The 17,044-nt window shown below is 41.2% G+C and overlaps 1 protein-coding gene across 1 annotated transcript in view; it reads right to left on the bottom strand.

Annotated features, from left to right (window-relative positions):
* psme4a (proteasome activator subunit 4a) overlaps positions 1–16,278 on the bottom strand; it is a 184,325-nt gene extending 168,047 nt beyond the window's left edge. The window contains 3 exon segments of the mRNA XM_084322234.1: positions 1,001–1,117; positions 13,736–13,876; positions 15,719–16,278. Coding sequence (XP_084178360.1) covers positions 1,001–1,117; positions 13,736–13,876; positions 15,719–15,915 — 455 coding nt within the window. The 5' untranslated portion in view covers positions 15,916–16,278.
* Between the last annotated feature and the right edge of the window lie 766 nt (positions 16,279–17,044).

Raw genomic sequence — 17,044 nt, 5'->3', positions numbered from 1 at the left:
GGTTACGTTGCAGTAAATACTTTGTTGTGAGAAACATACAATGTTCCCATAGCACCATAAGAGAGCACCTCGCACTGCTAGCTGAAGAAGGGGGGGGGGGGTCCAGTGGGTTGGGCAGGGGGGGTAAGGTGGGGGGACGTTTAAACTTTGTACCAAATTGGCACTAAACCACGGGTCATAGACAATGTTTCTTACGGACAAATCTGAATAAGCGGGTGCAGGGTCTGCAAACTTGGTGAACTGAGTAAGAGTCGATTAATTTGAGGTGTGAAATAAGAAGAGGACTCTTGGCTCCATTTGACAAAACTGACGTCTTGGTAAATGGTTCCATCTTGATATGAAACACACGTATGTGTCACTTGTGTAAAGTAAACACAAATAGAAGGCACTTCTCCAACGCCCTACTGTCATCTCATCTGTGGATCACTGTTTTTAGAACAGAAAATACAAAAAAGTTTGAAAAGTTAAATCTGTATGTGTACATTTGTATTACATAAATATTACAGATATACTGGCTATTGATATAAGCATTGCAATTCAATAATGGTGAATTTATAGTCAGAATACATTTAACACATTTAAACTGGAGGTGAACAATCACTCAAGAGACAACGGTTAACAGTTAACCCACGTTTTTAAAGTGGCTTGGCTTTTGGTTTCAACCATGCTTTGGTTGATAAGATTAGGCCAATATGACTATAATCACCACAAAAATAAAGTCAGGTTTAAATTTGGGTAAACTTGTCGCATCAAAATACAGCTCAGCAATACACTGATTGGCAACAGAGTAATCAAAATAAAAAATACATTAAAAAAATATATTGCAATAATAATGACATACCAAGGTGCCAAGAAAGGACAATCAGGGAACATATATTTCACAATAACTCTCCACAAAACCACAAATGCAGAAGTGCTCCATTCAACACCAGCTCAATGCATTCAAGCCGACTCACTAGCAAAAAATGCTTGAACTAGCCAGGGGAAACAAGGGACATACTTGGGAAACCAGTTGAGGCCCAGATGCTCAGTTTTCGAGTAAAGGATCCTGTCCTGCAGCTCGTAGAGTGGTCTCCATGGTAACTCCAAGTCCTCCCTCGATAGCAGCTCTTTTTTCCTAGTAATGAGATGGGTAGATGGAGATTAAAGGGGATTCCGTTTCATGACACCCTTCAACACAGTCCATCAAACAAAAAACTATGACAACACTAGTACACTACCATGTCAGCAGAGTGACACAGGTGGAACAGACGATGAATGTCCATATTCTTTATGAGGCCAAGTTTCCCATTTCAGGGACCATACAGATATTATTAAATTAAATTCAAATACTTTTTCCCGCACCATTTTTTGTTTTTAAAGTAACAATCTCGATCTCAAACAATCTCCATTTTGTTCTGTGGCAATAAGTGGTTGCAGGTGTGTTTTTGGACCTCACTTCCCAGAGTTCACTTGGAAACCGAATTGCTTGTGTGACTGCAGTCAGTTGGCTCTGATGCTTACTCTTGCTTTTCCTCTCCGATGATCTATAGTTCTATGGCTGCCGGTCTATAGTTCTATGGCTGACGATCTATAGTTTTATGGCTGACGGACTATAGTTCTATGGCTGCCGGTAGGGCTGAGCGATTCTTGCTAAAATGTGAATCACGATTTTTCTCTCTAAGAATTGAGATCACGATTCTCTCACGATTCTTATTTTTTCAATAAAATTATTTAAAAAGTAAAGTAAAAAGTACAAAAAAAAAACCCAAAAAAAACGTTTATTAACCGGGGAAAGAGTGCGCTTATTGTATTGTTAGTTGTATTTTCACAAACGTGTGCGGTGATGTCGGTGACATGGGAGGTACAGTGGGTTTCCTGGGGTCCTCGGCCGTCGTGCCTGGGCGGTCAGGTGTCGGGGCCGGGGGGGCACCGGGCTTGGCGTCGCGGGGGGTCGGGGGGCCATTGAGGCGTGGTGCTTAGACCTTCTGCGGACCTGGGCTTGGGGCTCTAGTGGGCCAGGGGCCTGGCGGTCGGGCGGGGGTGGGTGGGGGCTCTGGGGGCTCGGCTCTGTGCATGGTGGACCAGGATATGGGGGTGTTCTATCTCTCGGGGAGGAGGGCGGGAGGGAGAGGTCTCTCACAGGGGGATCAGAGAGGATGGGCTTTGCCCGGCGGGGTCCTGTGTGTTGGGTGGCCGATGGGCATGGGGTGGGGCTCTCGGGGGCATGGGGAATAGCGGGCTTGGCTTGGCTTGGTGGGGGGGGGGGGGGGGGGGGGGGGGGGGGAGTCCCCTATCCTTTCCTCTACTGGGCCTGGCACAATTGATTCAAGGGACCCGTGTCGATGGGGGCCCGGCCACGGGCGCAGCGGCCTAAGATATGGGGGGCGCCAATGGGCTCAACTCGGGGGGGGGGGGTTTATGCGGTTTGACCCGGGAGAGTGGGATCCCGTGGGTTGTGGGTTGGTTGTGCGTGGGGTGGGGGGCTTGGTGGCATGGGAGGTAGCGGGCTTGGCTCGGTGGGGGGGGTATTGCCCCTCGCCCCCCTTTACTGGGTCGGGCCCAATCAGATTCAAGATACCCGTGTCGCTGAGTGCTGGACCCCGTGTGGGACGGACCTGGGATGCGGGGGAGCCCGGTTTCTAGGGTGGGATGGGGGGGGGGGGGGGGTTCCTCTTGCGGGGGTCTGCACAGCCGAGTTCAAGGGGCCCACATCATTGTACTGTTGTGTTATTGATGTTATTGTATATGTTGTGTTGTAACTTGTATGTCTATAAATGTTCAATACAAATTTAAGTTTAAAAAAAAAAAAAACGTTTATTAACCCATTCTCCGCCAATCACGTGTTAAGGCGGGTTTCTCCGCCATGCGTTGTCTGCCAATCACGCCGTAAGGCGTGTTTGAGATCAATATTTCATATTTTCGTCATGGTATTCATATTTCATCCACGGAGTCTTGGCTGATGCTGTCTGAGCCATCACAACTCTGCAACACCGCCACCTGGTGGCCGATCGGCGAGTTGCCAAACCGGAAGTGCCCGTTGGGAGCTCGGTCCGTCCCCTAATTTCGTCCGGCCACTCGTTTATCGTCCCGGGGCTCAATACAGACACCGTGGATATGGATCTTTGCCATAACTCAATAATCAACATGATTTGGACGTGTATTAGTAATATACAAACCGGAAATGGATCACATCGATCAACATCACATAATTGGGATCCGTTTGCTCCACTCTCATCGCCCAACGCTACGAGGAGACTGACGTGAGTTTCAGCGTTTTTCTTTATCATTTTCGATACAAACTGCTCTGATCAATATATCACCCATACTACATAAATCATTTAACGTCGGTCATTGAATTATAAACGACCCCCCCCCCTCCGTTCACCCGCAGATGATCAGTCATGACGTTTAGGACCATGTACAGTTGAAATTTTCTATATAACGTTGATCGGTATCAAAATGCATTTGATAATCTAATCTCACACTAGTAAGTAAACAACTCAAATATTACCTTTCAACTAACTCCATACTTAGCTCTCAACAATCTGGTTTTAGAGCCAAACATAGTACAACATCAGCCATCACTTTGGTTACAAATGACATTATTTCAGCATTAGATAAGAAGAAACATTGTGCTGCCCTCTTTGTTGACTTATCAAAAGCATTTGACACAGTTGATCACTACTTACTTCTAAAGAAACTATCTAACATTGGGTTGGATGATAATGCCTGTGTCTGGTTTCAGGATTATCTATCTTCTAGGCGGCAGTGTGTGAAGTTAGGTCAAGCACAATCTGAATTCTTGGCCATGACTAAAGGTGTGCCACAAGGTTCAGTTTTGGGTCCTGTCCTTTTTACAATTTATATTAATGATATTGTTTATTCTTTGTATGAATGTCATGCCCATCTGTATGCTGATGACACAATTGTGTACTGTATTGCAGACTCTGTACAGCTGGCCTTTGAGAAATTGCAACTTTCCTTTTATGCTCTACAGGATGCCCTTACTAGTCTTAAATTGGTTCTTAATGCTAGTAAGACAAAGTTTATGTTATTTTCAAGAGCAAGGAATATTAACCTTGATGATGTGAGGATATCTACTGTCAGTGGCTCTTGTATAGAGAGAGTCACTGAGTATAACTATCTTGGCCTGTGGCTTGACGAGAAATTAACATTTAAGTTCCATGTGGAAAATCTTGCCACTAAACTGCGACAGAAAATTGGTTTCCTGTACAGAAACAGATCCAATTTTCCTCTATTTAGTAGAAAAAGAATTGTGGAATCAGTCTTCTTATCAGTTTTGGACTATGGTGATGTAATTTATAGGCATGCTGCGGCATCAACTCTTAAACCTCTGGATTCTGCATATCACTCAGCTCTCAGATTTATAACTGGTGACAGATATGATACTCACCATTGTGTCCTGTATGATAGGGTGGGTTGGCCTTCTCTTGCAGAAAGGCGCAACAAACACTGGTATTTATTTATTTTTAAAGCCCTTATTGGTAAACAACCTGTTTATATCTCCTCACTGTTAAATTGGAATATTGGAACCTATTCAACTCGATCGAATGACTGGATGGTTCTTAGGGTTCCTCAGATTTGTTCTGAGCTAGGGAAGTCAGCCTTTTCCTTTGATGCCTCTAACTCATGGAATGTCCTTCAACTCACGCTAAAATTGGAGGTTCTCCCTTCCCTTGGAATGTTTAAATGTATGATTTCAGACCATTGTGTGACTACCTGTAACTGTTTTAGTTGATATTTTAAAATTATTTTTAAACGTTTTTAATTTGTTTTACTCTGGTTTAAATTTCTGTGAATATTGTTTTTATTATGTACTGTACAATCGTCGTTTCTGTAAATGAGGGAAACCTCAGATGCTTACGATTTTAAATAAAGGTTGAAATGAAAAAAAAAAAAATGCATTTATGCCTATATCTCACGTTCTATGAAATACTGCAGAAAACGATGAAAACATATTTATACTCTAGACCAGGGGTTCCCAAACTTTTCAGGCCGGGACCCAGAAAATAAGGCGTCAGAGAGCCGTGGCCCAATGCACATCGTCAGGCTTTTCTTTTTTCTTTTTTTTGCCAGGCAACCGATTTTTTAAGCCAAATATCACTTCAATCCTATTAAGTTAGTTCAAGTTAGTTATTAATTTATATGTGCTATTTATGAGAGGGCTAACTTGTTGCAAAATAATAATGATAATAATAATAGCCTCTTAAAATAATATTGTTGCTTCGGTTGTTTTCAGCGTTTTATGTGCATAATCTGTTATTTAGTTTGAAATGTTCGTTGAAATAAGTAGATTTTTCGTTTTTGTTTATTTATTAAGTTAATATAAAACCATATACCAGTAGTCACATTTTAGAATACAATAGAATAGAATTTTAGAATACAACTAGAAACACTGTCCTGGCCTGCTTCTAAGTTCAGTGGCCTGACAAAAAAAAAAAAAAAAAAAGATGATTTTTTATTTTTTTTGGAAATCATCTCACGGCCCCTCCCGTGGCTGCTCGCGGCCCACCTTTGGGTCGCGACCCCGACTTTGGGAACCACTGCTCTAGACCAGGGGTCAGCAACCTTTTTGACATGGAGTGCCTGTTTGAAATATAGTTGTAACTAGTGTGCCTCAACAATATTCCATGCATCGTAATTTTTTCTTCTCATAATCAGGTCTTTTTAATGATAATCTTTACATTATTACATCATTATTGTTATTGTTATTATTAACAATATTATTATCTAAACTATTATTAACTAAATCTGAGTTGGGGGGGGGGATGCAATGCAGACAAACAGCTGCATACAGTGCGACCATTTCACTCACATTTGCCCATTCATTTTTGGACACATCACACACCATCGGTGTGTACTGTACGTGTGCTGTCATAGCTCCACCTACAGGCCTAATGGAGAACACCAGAAGAACACCAGGATGTGAATGGAGGGTGAATGTGAGGTATATCGTGTAAATAAGTTTTGATTGGTCGCAAGACTACACTGTAAAAAGTTACCAGAACTTAAAAATATTGAGTTCAGTTACTGTGCATTAAGGTTTTCAGTTTTCAATCCATAATAAGTTAACAGAAAAATAAGTACACAACCACATTATTTCAACCTAATAAAACTGTTTATTGTCATTGTTTTAAGAACACAAGTTGACTTGGTAATACTCACATTTTGAGTAAAAAAATGGCTTTCAATGAAATAGAAAAATAAATAATACAATTTGTTGATTAATCCCACTGGTCACAATGGTGACCGTAATAATGTTTTTGTTATAAGGCTCTGCAAATGTTACTGAATGATGTAGCAATGTATTTCCAGCTAAATTGAAATAATAAACAAATAAAGGGTCTCAATTAAATATGTGGTAGTAAAAAGAACCTGTGGGAGGATTTCAACAAGATAAATGTGACAACAGTGCAAAGTATTTCACTATAATATTTCAAAGCAAAAAATTTAAAAATAAAAATAAAATAAAATTATAATATATATATATTTTTTTTATGCTGCCCCCTGTGCATATGACAATGCCCTGTGCCTAGGGTTGCCTACCCCTGCTCTAGACGGTATTTTAGTATGAATGTGTGAATGAAAAAGTAAAACGTTCCTACATCCTGAACGATAGATAATTGATGTTGAATGGGCCATAGTAATGTCAATTTAGCAATACAATTTAAAAAGTTATAGCCCTGCAAAGAAGGTGAACATCTCCATAGACAAATAGCGCTGGCAGAGGATGGTTTAGGATGGTCAAAGTGGTGGCAGAGAATGGGATAAAATTATAATTTTTTTTTAATAAAATAAAATAGTCATAACTTAGAAATTAGATTGCATAGGTCTATGAATCGAGATCGCGATTTCTTTTCCGATTAATTGCCCAGCCCTAGCTGCAGGTCTATGGCTGCCGGTCTATAGTTCTATGGCTGCCAGTCTATAGTTCTATGGCTGGCGGTCTATAGTTCTATGGCTGGCGGTCTATAGTTCTATGGCTGGCGGTCTATAGTTCTATGGCTGGCGGTCTATAGTTCTATGGCTGCCGCCTGCCGGCCTATAGTTCTATGGCTGCCGGTCTATGGCTGGCGTCTATAGTTCTATGGCTGACGGTCTATAGTTCTATGGCTGGCGGTCAGTTCTATGGCTGGCGGTCTATAGTTCTATGGCTGGCGGTCTATAGTTCTATGGCTGCCGGTCTATAGTTCTATGGCTGGCGGTCTATAGTTCTATGGCTGGCGGTCTATAGTTCTATGGCTGGCGGTCTATAGTTCTATGGCTGGTGGTCTATAGTTCTATGGCTGACAGTCTATAGTTCTATGGCTGGCGGTCTACAGTTCTATGACTGACAGACAATAGTTCTATGGCTGACAGTCTATAGTTCTATGGCTGATGGTCACTTTCCTTTTTTGACTGTTTACCTTCATCTGAATGTCTAATTTGTTTCATTTTCTTTGGATTTTGGTGATCTGTAGGTATCAATCTTTTCTTTGTGTGTTCGGCCATAATAACAGACTGGAAAAACAGTTACATAATGCTTTAGCTCAAACCACCGCTCAGACCAACCACCGCTGGGTGATTGAAAATGCATCACTAACTGTGCGCTGGTGATTTCTTGCCCAGGAATCTTTCCAACATCAACCACTTCTTAACACAATGGCGCCCGACCACGGAGATGTCCGTGTTTCGAATCCAACGGTTGAGGACCTCCGTGGCAAGGTTGTTTTGGCTTTTATTCCATTTTAATAACCTACTCGATGTCACCGAGCAGCACTGCAGAAGTACCCTACTCTTTGAATTCGAAAAAGTGCATTACCGGCCAGATCCTCTATCTTGATAATGCAGTGTTCCCTGTGGCAGAAGTTGTCTTGTTTTTTCTGGATCTCCAATGTAGTTTTCTGCTAACATGAAGCAATGCCTATAGCCTGTTACACGGAATACGTTTTGGGACGCGGATTTCAGTGTGCAGTAAAGGAATATATCATCAACCAATGGACATATCGATCTACCAGATGGCGATCGATAACTGGGAAATCCTTTGGGGGATCCAACCGGCCCACGTAAGATCTTTTTCACGTAAATTACATGCTAATCAGACCTTGTTATGATAGCCATCCACCCGATCAGCGAATGTGGCTACTGAGGCTAACGCGGTTATTAGTAATCAATTATCAGAAACGAGGACCCCCGCCCCCGCCCCCCTTTCATGCATTCATGGTGGACCATCATATCGATCATATGCAGTTTGAGTTTTAACTGTAGCTTCTGTATATCCGAAATGCCATTGGATTTAGCGTTAGTAGCTTAGCGGCCTGTATCTCGCCTTCCAGGAAATATACTAGCCGAAATCCCTTATAACGCTTATATTCACGACGCTATAAAATGAGAACGTATTGATGAAAAAATTATTTCTTTAAGCCATTTTGAAGGGACGATTTATGGTCTCAATTGACAATGAGAATGGACAGATAGCAATACTATAAAGTATAGATTTAGCTCTACAAACAGCGCCACAGACTATGCAAGTCTGTTTAGAAATGCTGGCCGTCTAGAGTGATTTTAGACGGATCCAAATGGGCCCGAAAGTGTTAATACTGCAAATGCAATGGCTTTTATCAATGTGCTCAATCACCATTGTGTTACCTCATTTGGCAATAGATAACAGACGATAAATTAACAGACGTTTATTTAAATTAAAATCTTTGAGATTATTACTTTAACAGGGGAACTATCTTATAAATGGCCTTTTTCAGTGTTTAGCATTGTTTCCTAGCTATGTGGACTTATATTAATATGATCTATGTCTCTAATTCTCATATTGGCGCATTCTTCCAATTCTCCTCTCACAATATTCACCCTCACTGAACTGAGTCATCTGAAAATGTGCTGATTTGTGATGTCAGAGAGACTCAGCTGCATGATAATGTGGCAGATCTATGCCACCAGGCCACACAGTGGTTTAGGAGCCCAGCCTCAAACCGGCACGAGATCTTGAGGTCGAAAAATGCTGTTTTTGAGGACTTGATTAGAAATACAAAACAATGAATTAAAAAAAAATTAAAAATTACAGAGGTGTTCCATAAACTCACAGGAATTGTGTAAAAGTGCCCAAATAGTGAAAGAAATAGTAAAATAGTTCCCCTTTAAAAGCAGAGGTCGGCAACCATGTATTTTTAATTTACCAGTCGATCTCAAAGGGCCTCTGAGTCGATCGCTGGACAAGCTGGAAAACTCAGACAAAGACATCTATCATTTCGTCAGTTATCCAATCACACTCAAGACTTTCTGATTTAAACTTGAATCTCAGCGAATCCCTGTCCTATGTGGTTCTTTGGCCCACCTTCTATTTTCACAGGCTTTCACTGGGTCTCCTGTTTAGCAATTGCATGCTTAACATTGCATCGCGAATAGCGCCGAGACTCGTATGCCGGTATCAGTGCAAATTACCAGACTGTGAAACCACAATTACAGATGGGTAGGCTATATGATGAGATGCCAAGAGACAGCAACCTACCACATACACAGAATGGGAAGAGGATTTTATTTTTCTATTTCATAATTTCGTTCAATAAAGATATTGAACATGAAGGAGGTGATGGACATTCTATTCGAGAGGATGCTGTCCAAGCACTCTTGGAGGAGAGGGAAGGTTGCTCACCCGTCCTATATAATAAACAAAATGTTGTTTCCTTTAAGAGTCATCAGTGAGCGCCATTTGTTCTGTATTAAGTCTACTTGAGTGAGAATAACAATGTACAGACAGGGGTCTTGATGACATGGGAAAAGTCAAGATGAGCGCAGGCGCTCACCCATCTCTTGGCCGAATCCTTTCATCTCTCCCCGTCTCTGAAGCACTGCCTTATACAGGAATCATAATTGGTTTTGATCATACATTGTTACTAGAGAGCAAAGGGTTGCAAACAAATTTCTGGTAGCTCTCTCCCTGTTTCAGGCATATGTCACAGTCTTAGCATAACTGAAAGTTATGCGAGCACTGATCCTCCTATCAGGCATCATCTGGATGTGACATATCATAAGACTTGTCTGTCAAATGTTTATATTCTGTTTGGAATGTGTGTGTATGTCAGATGTGCTCTTTGGCTGTGCCATTATTACTCAGAGATACACTGGCTGAGCAGAGGGCCATTACTACTTTGTGCAACATTTTCAATATTTTGTGTTGTACAATGCACAACTCCTTAAATGTCAAATAAACTTTTAGAATTTTAAAACTAAATAGCCACAATTTGATTTGTAGAATATTTTGCAATGGGCTAATACACAGGGCAACTGGAGCAAGCGTTACCATCCCCTAATACATTTTTATCGTTTCATAATATCAATGTGCATATGCCTGTCTACCCATATAGTAAGAGTTTACACATTATTATTAACCTCTTAACACTTTGTGCGCCATTCACGTCGTACAACGGGTTTCAAGTTCATGCGAATTCTGCCAGATCACGGCGTACGACGTTATTGTGATCATATTTCATATTTTCGCCATGGTATTCATATTTCACTCACGGAGCCTTGTATGATGCTGTGGGACTCAGCACAACTCTGCAACACTTCAACACTGCCACCTGGTGGATGATCGGCGAGTTGCCAAACCGGATATGCCGGTTGCATATCGGTGCGTCTCCTAAATCCGTCCGGCCACTCGCATATCATCCCAGGACTCTAGCCACACACCGTGGATATGGATCGCTGCCATAACTCAATAATCCACATGATTTGGGCGTGTATTAGTATTATACAAACCGGAAATGGATCGCCTCGATCCCCATCAAATAACTGGGATCTGTTTGCTCCAGTATCATCGCCCAACGGTAAGAGGAGGCTGCCGTGACTTTCAGCGTTTTTGTTTATCATTATCGATGCAAACTGCTCTGGGCCCCGTTCCCCGTACCTGGCTAACTGAGTTAGCCGGATAATTCCCAGCATAGCCTGACTTAAGCCAGACCTTTCCATTCCCCGACGCTCGATTGTCTAAATCACCATGACAACAGATCAAAAAGTTTGAGCCTGGTCGGGAGCAGGGTTAAGTTCAGTTAGCTGGATGAACCATGGCCACGCCCCCGCAAAGAAATGCCAGCTCGCTTCCTGAAATATTTCTCACAGTCTAGATTTTATTATACCATTCTGAATTATGTTTTTGTGCTTCGTTTTCCTAGAGGGGGCTTTTGAAATGTATAATAATAGAACTAAATGCTGATAATAAATCATATTGAGCCTATAGATTTACTTGTCCTAAATAAAATAATGCACGTCATATACGGCGCTCGGAGTCGCGATACACACTGCATGTGGTTATTTTAATAACGGCGCATTGCAAATGTGAATCCCGCTGGGATATTTTTAATGAATGAAACCTATCGACCGTTTGGCTCGGATTAGTTTCATATATTCTCCGCTGTAGATTTGCTTAACGGAGCGCCCGGATTGTGTTTCATTCAAGCATAAAATTGAAGTGTCTATGCGTGGATTGTGGTTTTTGTGTGATATTGTAACTGGGATTAAAATGTCTGATGAGATGCGCTGTTTGACGGATTTGAGAAATTGAATGAGCCGTTGACGTTGAGAATAAAGAGATAAAACTTCATTCAAAAGAAAAATATTCGAAACACGGGTTTCTTGTCCATTGATGGATACACAATGAATATATCCCGTCTGGCACAGTGGTCCAACAACTAGTGCTCAATCCTGTCAACGGGCGACCCGAGTTCGAAACCCCGCGTTTCCAATATAATTTTTTTGGAATATAATATTAATGATTATACGCAAAAGTAGCCTAGTTTTAAGTTAAAATATTATAAATCTACATGCATTGAGGATGTCATTCTTTATATAGCTCTCAACGTGCACCAAATTGATGTATTTACATTGCAAAAAGAAGAAAAATACTAGAAGGAGGGGGATTCGAACGCAGGTCGTCTGCGTGAAAGGCAAAAGGACAAACCGTCACACCACAGTGCAGATAAGTAAAACATCCACCATACATCAATCAATGGATAAGAGAGCCGTATCCTTATTCTGAAACAGTTGAACTAATTATTTTCGCTAGCAAGATCTCATTTGATTATTCAATCCATAAAACTACTGCCAGCAGGAACGTTTAAAGAAATATAATCTGATTGATTGGGGAATGAGGGATTTAAAATTAGCCTATAGATTATGCATTTAACTTGTCGGCGAGGCTATTGAGCCGCCTGCAATCTGTTAATAAAGTTTCAAAACAATCAATCAATCAATGCCGTTAGAAGATCAGGATTTCTGCTATCGACACCTGCTGTCTTTTCAACTGAAGCGGCCGCGCGCAATTATCCAGAGTCTCAAGTCTGGTTCGAGTTAACGAGACTGAATCAGCGTTCGAGGAACAGGAAAATCCCGGCTTCAAACATCGGGTTAATTGAATCTGGATAATGGGACTCTTGATCGACTTAGTTGAACCAGGTACGGGGAATAGGGCCCTGATCTATATATCACCCATACTACATGAAGCATTTAACGACGATCACGGAATTATAAACGACCCCCCCGTTCACCCGCGCATGATCAGTCATAACGTTTAGGACCATGTACAGTTGAAATTGCTTGGATTTAATAATCTATATAATGCATTTATGCCTATATCTCACATTCTAGGAATTACTGCAGAAAACGATAAAAACATATTTATATTCTAGACGGTATTTTTGTATGAATGTGTGAATGAAAAGGTAAAACGTTCCTACATCCTGAACGATAGATAATCGATGTTGAATGGGCCATAGTAATGCCAATTTAGCAATACAATTTAAAAAGTTATAGCCCTGCAAAGAAGGTAAACATCTCCATAGACTTAAGACTGGTGGCAGTGATCAAACATTGATGGATATAAGCGTGGCAGTTAATGTGTTAATAAAATAAAATACAACGTATATTGTTTCTTTACCTTTCTGTGAATGTCTAGGGTAAAAAACGCGTCTCAACCCGGTAAAAATGGCGGAGCTATGGACATTATACAAAAGTAACTGTACTTACAGTAGATTTCATTCAGTCTTTGCTACCCTGTGCCAGGCGCCTGGTCGTACTAAATCAGATTTAACTCTGCCATTGGAAAAAGGAGATTTGGGCCGATCCATAGGCAAAATTCTGTACTGTATCTACAAAAAAAAACTGTAAATCATCAGACCTTTGTTCATTTGCTTGGATATTTAGTACACTTGATCTCAAGAAGGTACTGAATGAGCTGCAGATTTTTTTACTTGGTGTTATTCACCGTCAAAGATGGGGGAAAAACTAATAGAAATAATAATTATTTATATTCTCCTTTGGTTCATTACAATTTACTCAAGTATAGTAACAGGCACAATATTTCTGGCACTGGGAATACATTCCCTGAGGTCCATAGATGTCCCTAGATACCAAGAACATGCAAATGGATGTTATAGAGTGGAGCAATATTCCATTTACTTGGGTATGTACTTTTAGGAACATTTTCAGAAAATATGGCTAGGGCTTAACAGGTTAATATTAAAATATGGACCAATTCTATGTTTGCATTATTATAATTAGCCAGGCTATGATGAGACTTAAAGCAGTGGTAATTTTCACTCTGTCTGCTTGGCTGACGATGGTAGATCTGTCCAGTCTTGGAAAAGTAGATCTCATGCCCAAAAAGGTTGCCCACCCCTGCTTTAGAGACTCAACGTGACACAAGTAAACCACTGGAGTGGCGGGAGGTTTGAAAGACGCATCCTACTTAAGGAGGTTGATCAGGAGGCGAGCGAGGCCCTGCATCATGCTGATCTCCAGCTTGGGGATGGTCACCAGCTCGTATAGCAGCTTGATAAACAGCACATGGTCCTCCTTGCTGAACTTTCGCCCATACAGGCGCATGTACCTAAAGAAGAGGGACAGATTATTACACAGGTTAATACTTGTAAAATGTGCAAAGTGCCCAACACCTGTTAATACAGCACTACTTGAATAAGGTGCTTGACTGCTCATCTTCCTTAGGCATAACAAAAATAATGGTTTGGTTCCGGTTGCAGACCGACCCTGCCGATTTAGGTGCGACCCCATTTATTTTATGAGTTTAAAAAAGAAAATAATAATAATAATAAAACGATAAAGTTTCATACAAATCTTAGTCAAACCTTTAGTATTATGGATATTAAACATGCTGGCAGAGTACATGCATCCATGTTGTTGTGAACATTTTAATTAAATAAAGACATTCCCTATCCATAGTCACCGTGGGGGGGGGGGGGGGGGGGAATAAAAAATGTCCCTACCTACCCATGGCCTTAACTGACAACCAACAGGAACCAAACAATATTTTTTGTTATGCCTTATGATGCAATAAACACATAATATGGCAAATTTCAAACAATGAGTTCCCTGTATATATATTTTTTTCTTTATTTTTACTAGTAGTGAGAAGCGAGGGTCATTCATCTTGAGTGATCAGGGCTACTGAACAAAATACCTGCAAACAGAATCTGGGTCAGCATGAGGGAGAACTTTCCATGATCCATCTAATGAGCCGGCAGTGACTCACTGTTCGATGGATAGAGGCTAGAGCTACCCGTATGTGCCAACAAAGAGATTCTAATACTAACAACATTGATTGATTGATTGAAAAGTTTATCAACAGATTGCAGAATGGGTACAGTACAGTTCAATACATACAATTGTTAAGGGGATGCAGACCAGAGCAAGACTTTCGTCTTGTTTACATCAGGGTGCCCCATTTTCAATTCATCATAATATGACAGACAGATCAAGGACAGCCTAGCAACCAAATACAACAAAATTAAAGAGTTTTTTTTTAATATTACAAAGCAATCCATTGCAATATTAGCCTATTATAAAAAAAAATGCATCTATACATAAATTGCTGTTAGTCTCCATGTGACATGTGCTGAAAATAACAGGTTATTATTACACTGTTAAATTATTTAGACGTTATTCATATAGGTAACCGAATTGACTATTTCCTCATCAGATCAACACCTGCCTGGTGTATTTCTGAATTAAGAAAGTATGTGTTTTGTTGGCATTGTTTTCGGGTTAGCAGTCATGTGGCTCTGGTACAAAAACAAAAGCCACCAAGGCAAACAACACAGGCCAGGCAGCAACAGTCATGACCATGACTTGACGTGCCCCCCCCCCCCCCCTGCCTGCATTTGATCGGGGGGGGGGGGTTTACAATTAGTCACTTCCTGGGAGGTAACAGGCGAGAAGTGATTTTGCTACAACTTTGCATACATGAGGATGAGGTGCCACTCATGTTTTGCGAGAGATCACAGGCTGAGGTTAGCAGCACGGTAGCAAGCAAGCTAGGTCGCATCATGAGGTGCAAAGTGCACCAACTAGCTTGCATCATGACAGCTAACGCTACCGGTTCTGTAAAGAATAATGTGAACATTAAGAGTCCGAATATTTCAATGCTCGGTGACATTATTAAGAGCCACTCTATAATCAGAAACGGGGTCCGACAGCATTCACACACAAACATGTAACGTTAAATCAGTTGACAAGTTATAGTAGCTAAGGTCGTTCGTTAGCTTGGCTAACTTGTTTAACGTTATCATTATTATTAAATTCACATTATTTACTAATGGCACGTGATTGCATCGGCAATAACGTTTTAACAAACAAAAAGGTACATTTGGTAATACAATGTAAATAGAGCGAGAAGCAACTTAGCTGAACGAAACGGGTTAACGGCGTTACTTACGTGGACAGCTTCCTCGTCCAGAACAGCACACCCGGCCAGATCTCTCGGAGTTGGACCGCCCGGGCCAAGTTCCCTTTTATTTTACTTAACATGTCATTGGATTCATCGTCTAGTCTTTCCGCGTAGGGCAGAAGTTTGTTGTATACGATGTCTTTTTGAGGGACGAATCCTAACGTGTCAGACACTTCTTTTTTCATACTAGATAGATCTCCAAACGTAGCTATGTCACTAGCTGGTGTCACTAATAGTCCTGTTAGCTGGCAAGGCTATAATGTAACTGCTAGCAGTCCCCTACTACCTTTGCTATAGCTAACGTTACCTTCACGTAACGTAGCTAAGTTATATGACGTTGTTGCTAGCTCACTTTCGTATAATCTCTTCAATGTCGTCACAAATAAACGTTAACAAGTATATCCAGTCGTATCAGAGAACCCGTTGGCACTTCAATTCGTCTCTCGGCTCAAGTTCATAACCGGCTATCTCTAACTGCCTAGACTAAAGTTAGCTCGCAAGCTACAAAGAAAGCACATTCATCTGTTTTCCCGAGGACTGTCTGTCACACGTCGAATGATTTGTCCAACTACTGCAGACCACCACCGCCGTCCACACCCAGAGCAAACACTCCACAGTCGTCACATCCGCTGGTGCAAGAAGAACTACAGTTCCCATCATTCCGCTCTCCATTCATGCTTTTTATAAACGTTTAACCTTTGGCTTGTCAAGCAGGATGACACAGAATCCACTTAAGATCTGTTTTTAGTTGCGTACTCTGCCGAGGGTATTTCGACCTCAGGGATGTGCTTCTCACACTATATTGAGCTGAAGGACCTCGTGACTGTGGTTGAACTGCAACAGCACAAACACGACCCCCCCTCACACACACCACCAGAATTAGAATCCACACTCACAAGCACAACAAATACCTTACAGTCTTGGTGGTGTTGGTTCAGTGACATAACGACCTACAGCACATGGTAGGCTACAAGGGTGACAGGACTTGATTGATTGATTGATTGAACATTTTATTAACAGATTGCAGAATGGGTAACAATACAGTACGGCTCAATACACACAATTGTTAAGGGGATGCAGACCAGAGAAAGCATTTTGTCTTGTTTACATCAGGGTCCCCCATTTTCAATTCATCATAACATATATGACATACAGATAGACAGTACTGCTACATCTATACATTTATGACATACCAGATTTACAAATACAGTACTGTTTTTGATACAAGAAGAGTCTAAAAAAGAGAGTATATACATTTGACAAAGAAACTGTACATATGAGGTGGGGGGGGGGGGTAACTGTACATGGGATTAT

The sequence above is a fragment of the Notolepis coatsorum genome, assembly GCF_963971535.1.
Source record: "Notolepis coatsorum genome assembly, chromosome: 9".
Lineage (NCBI taxonomy): Eukaryota > Metazoa > Chordata > Actinopteri > Aulopiformes > Paralepididae > Notolepis > Notolepis coatsorum.
The sequence above is the reverse complement of the archived record's forward strand: the minus strand, read 5'-3'. Positions and strand labels throughout refer to the sequence as shown.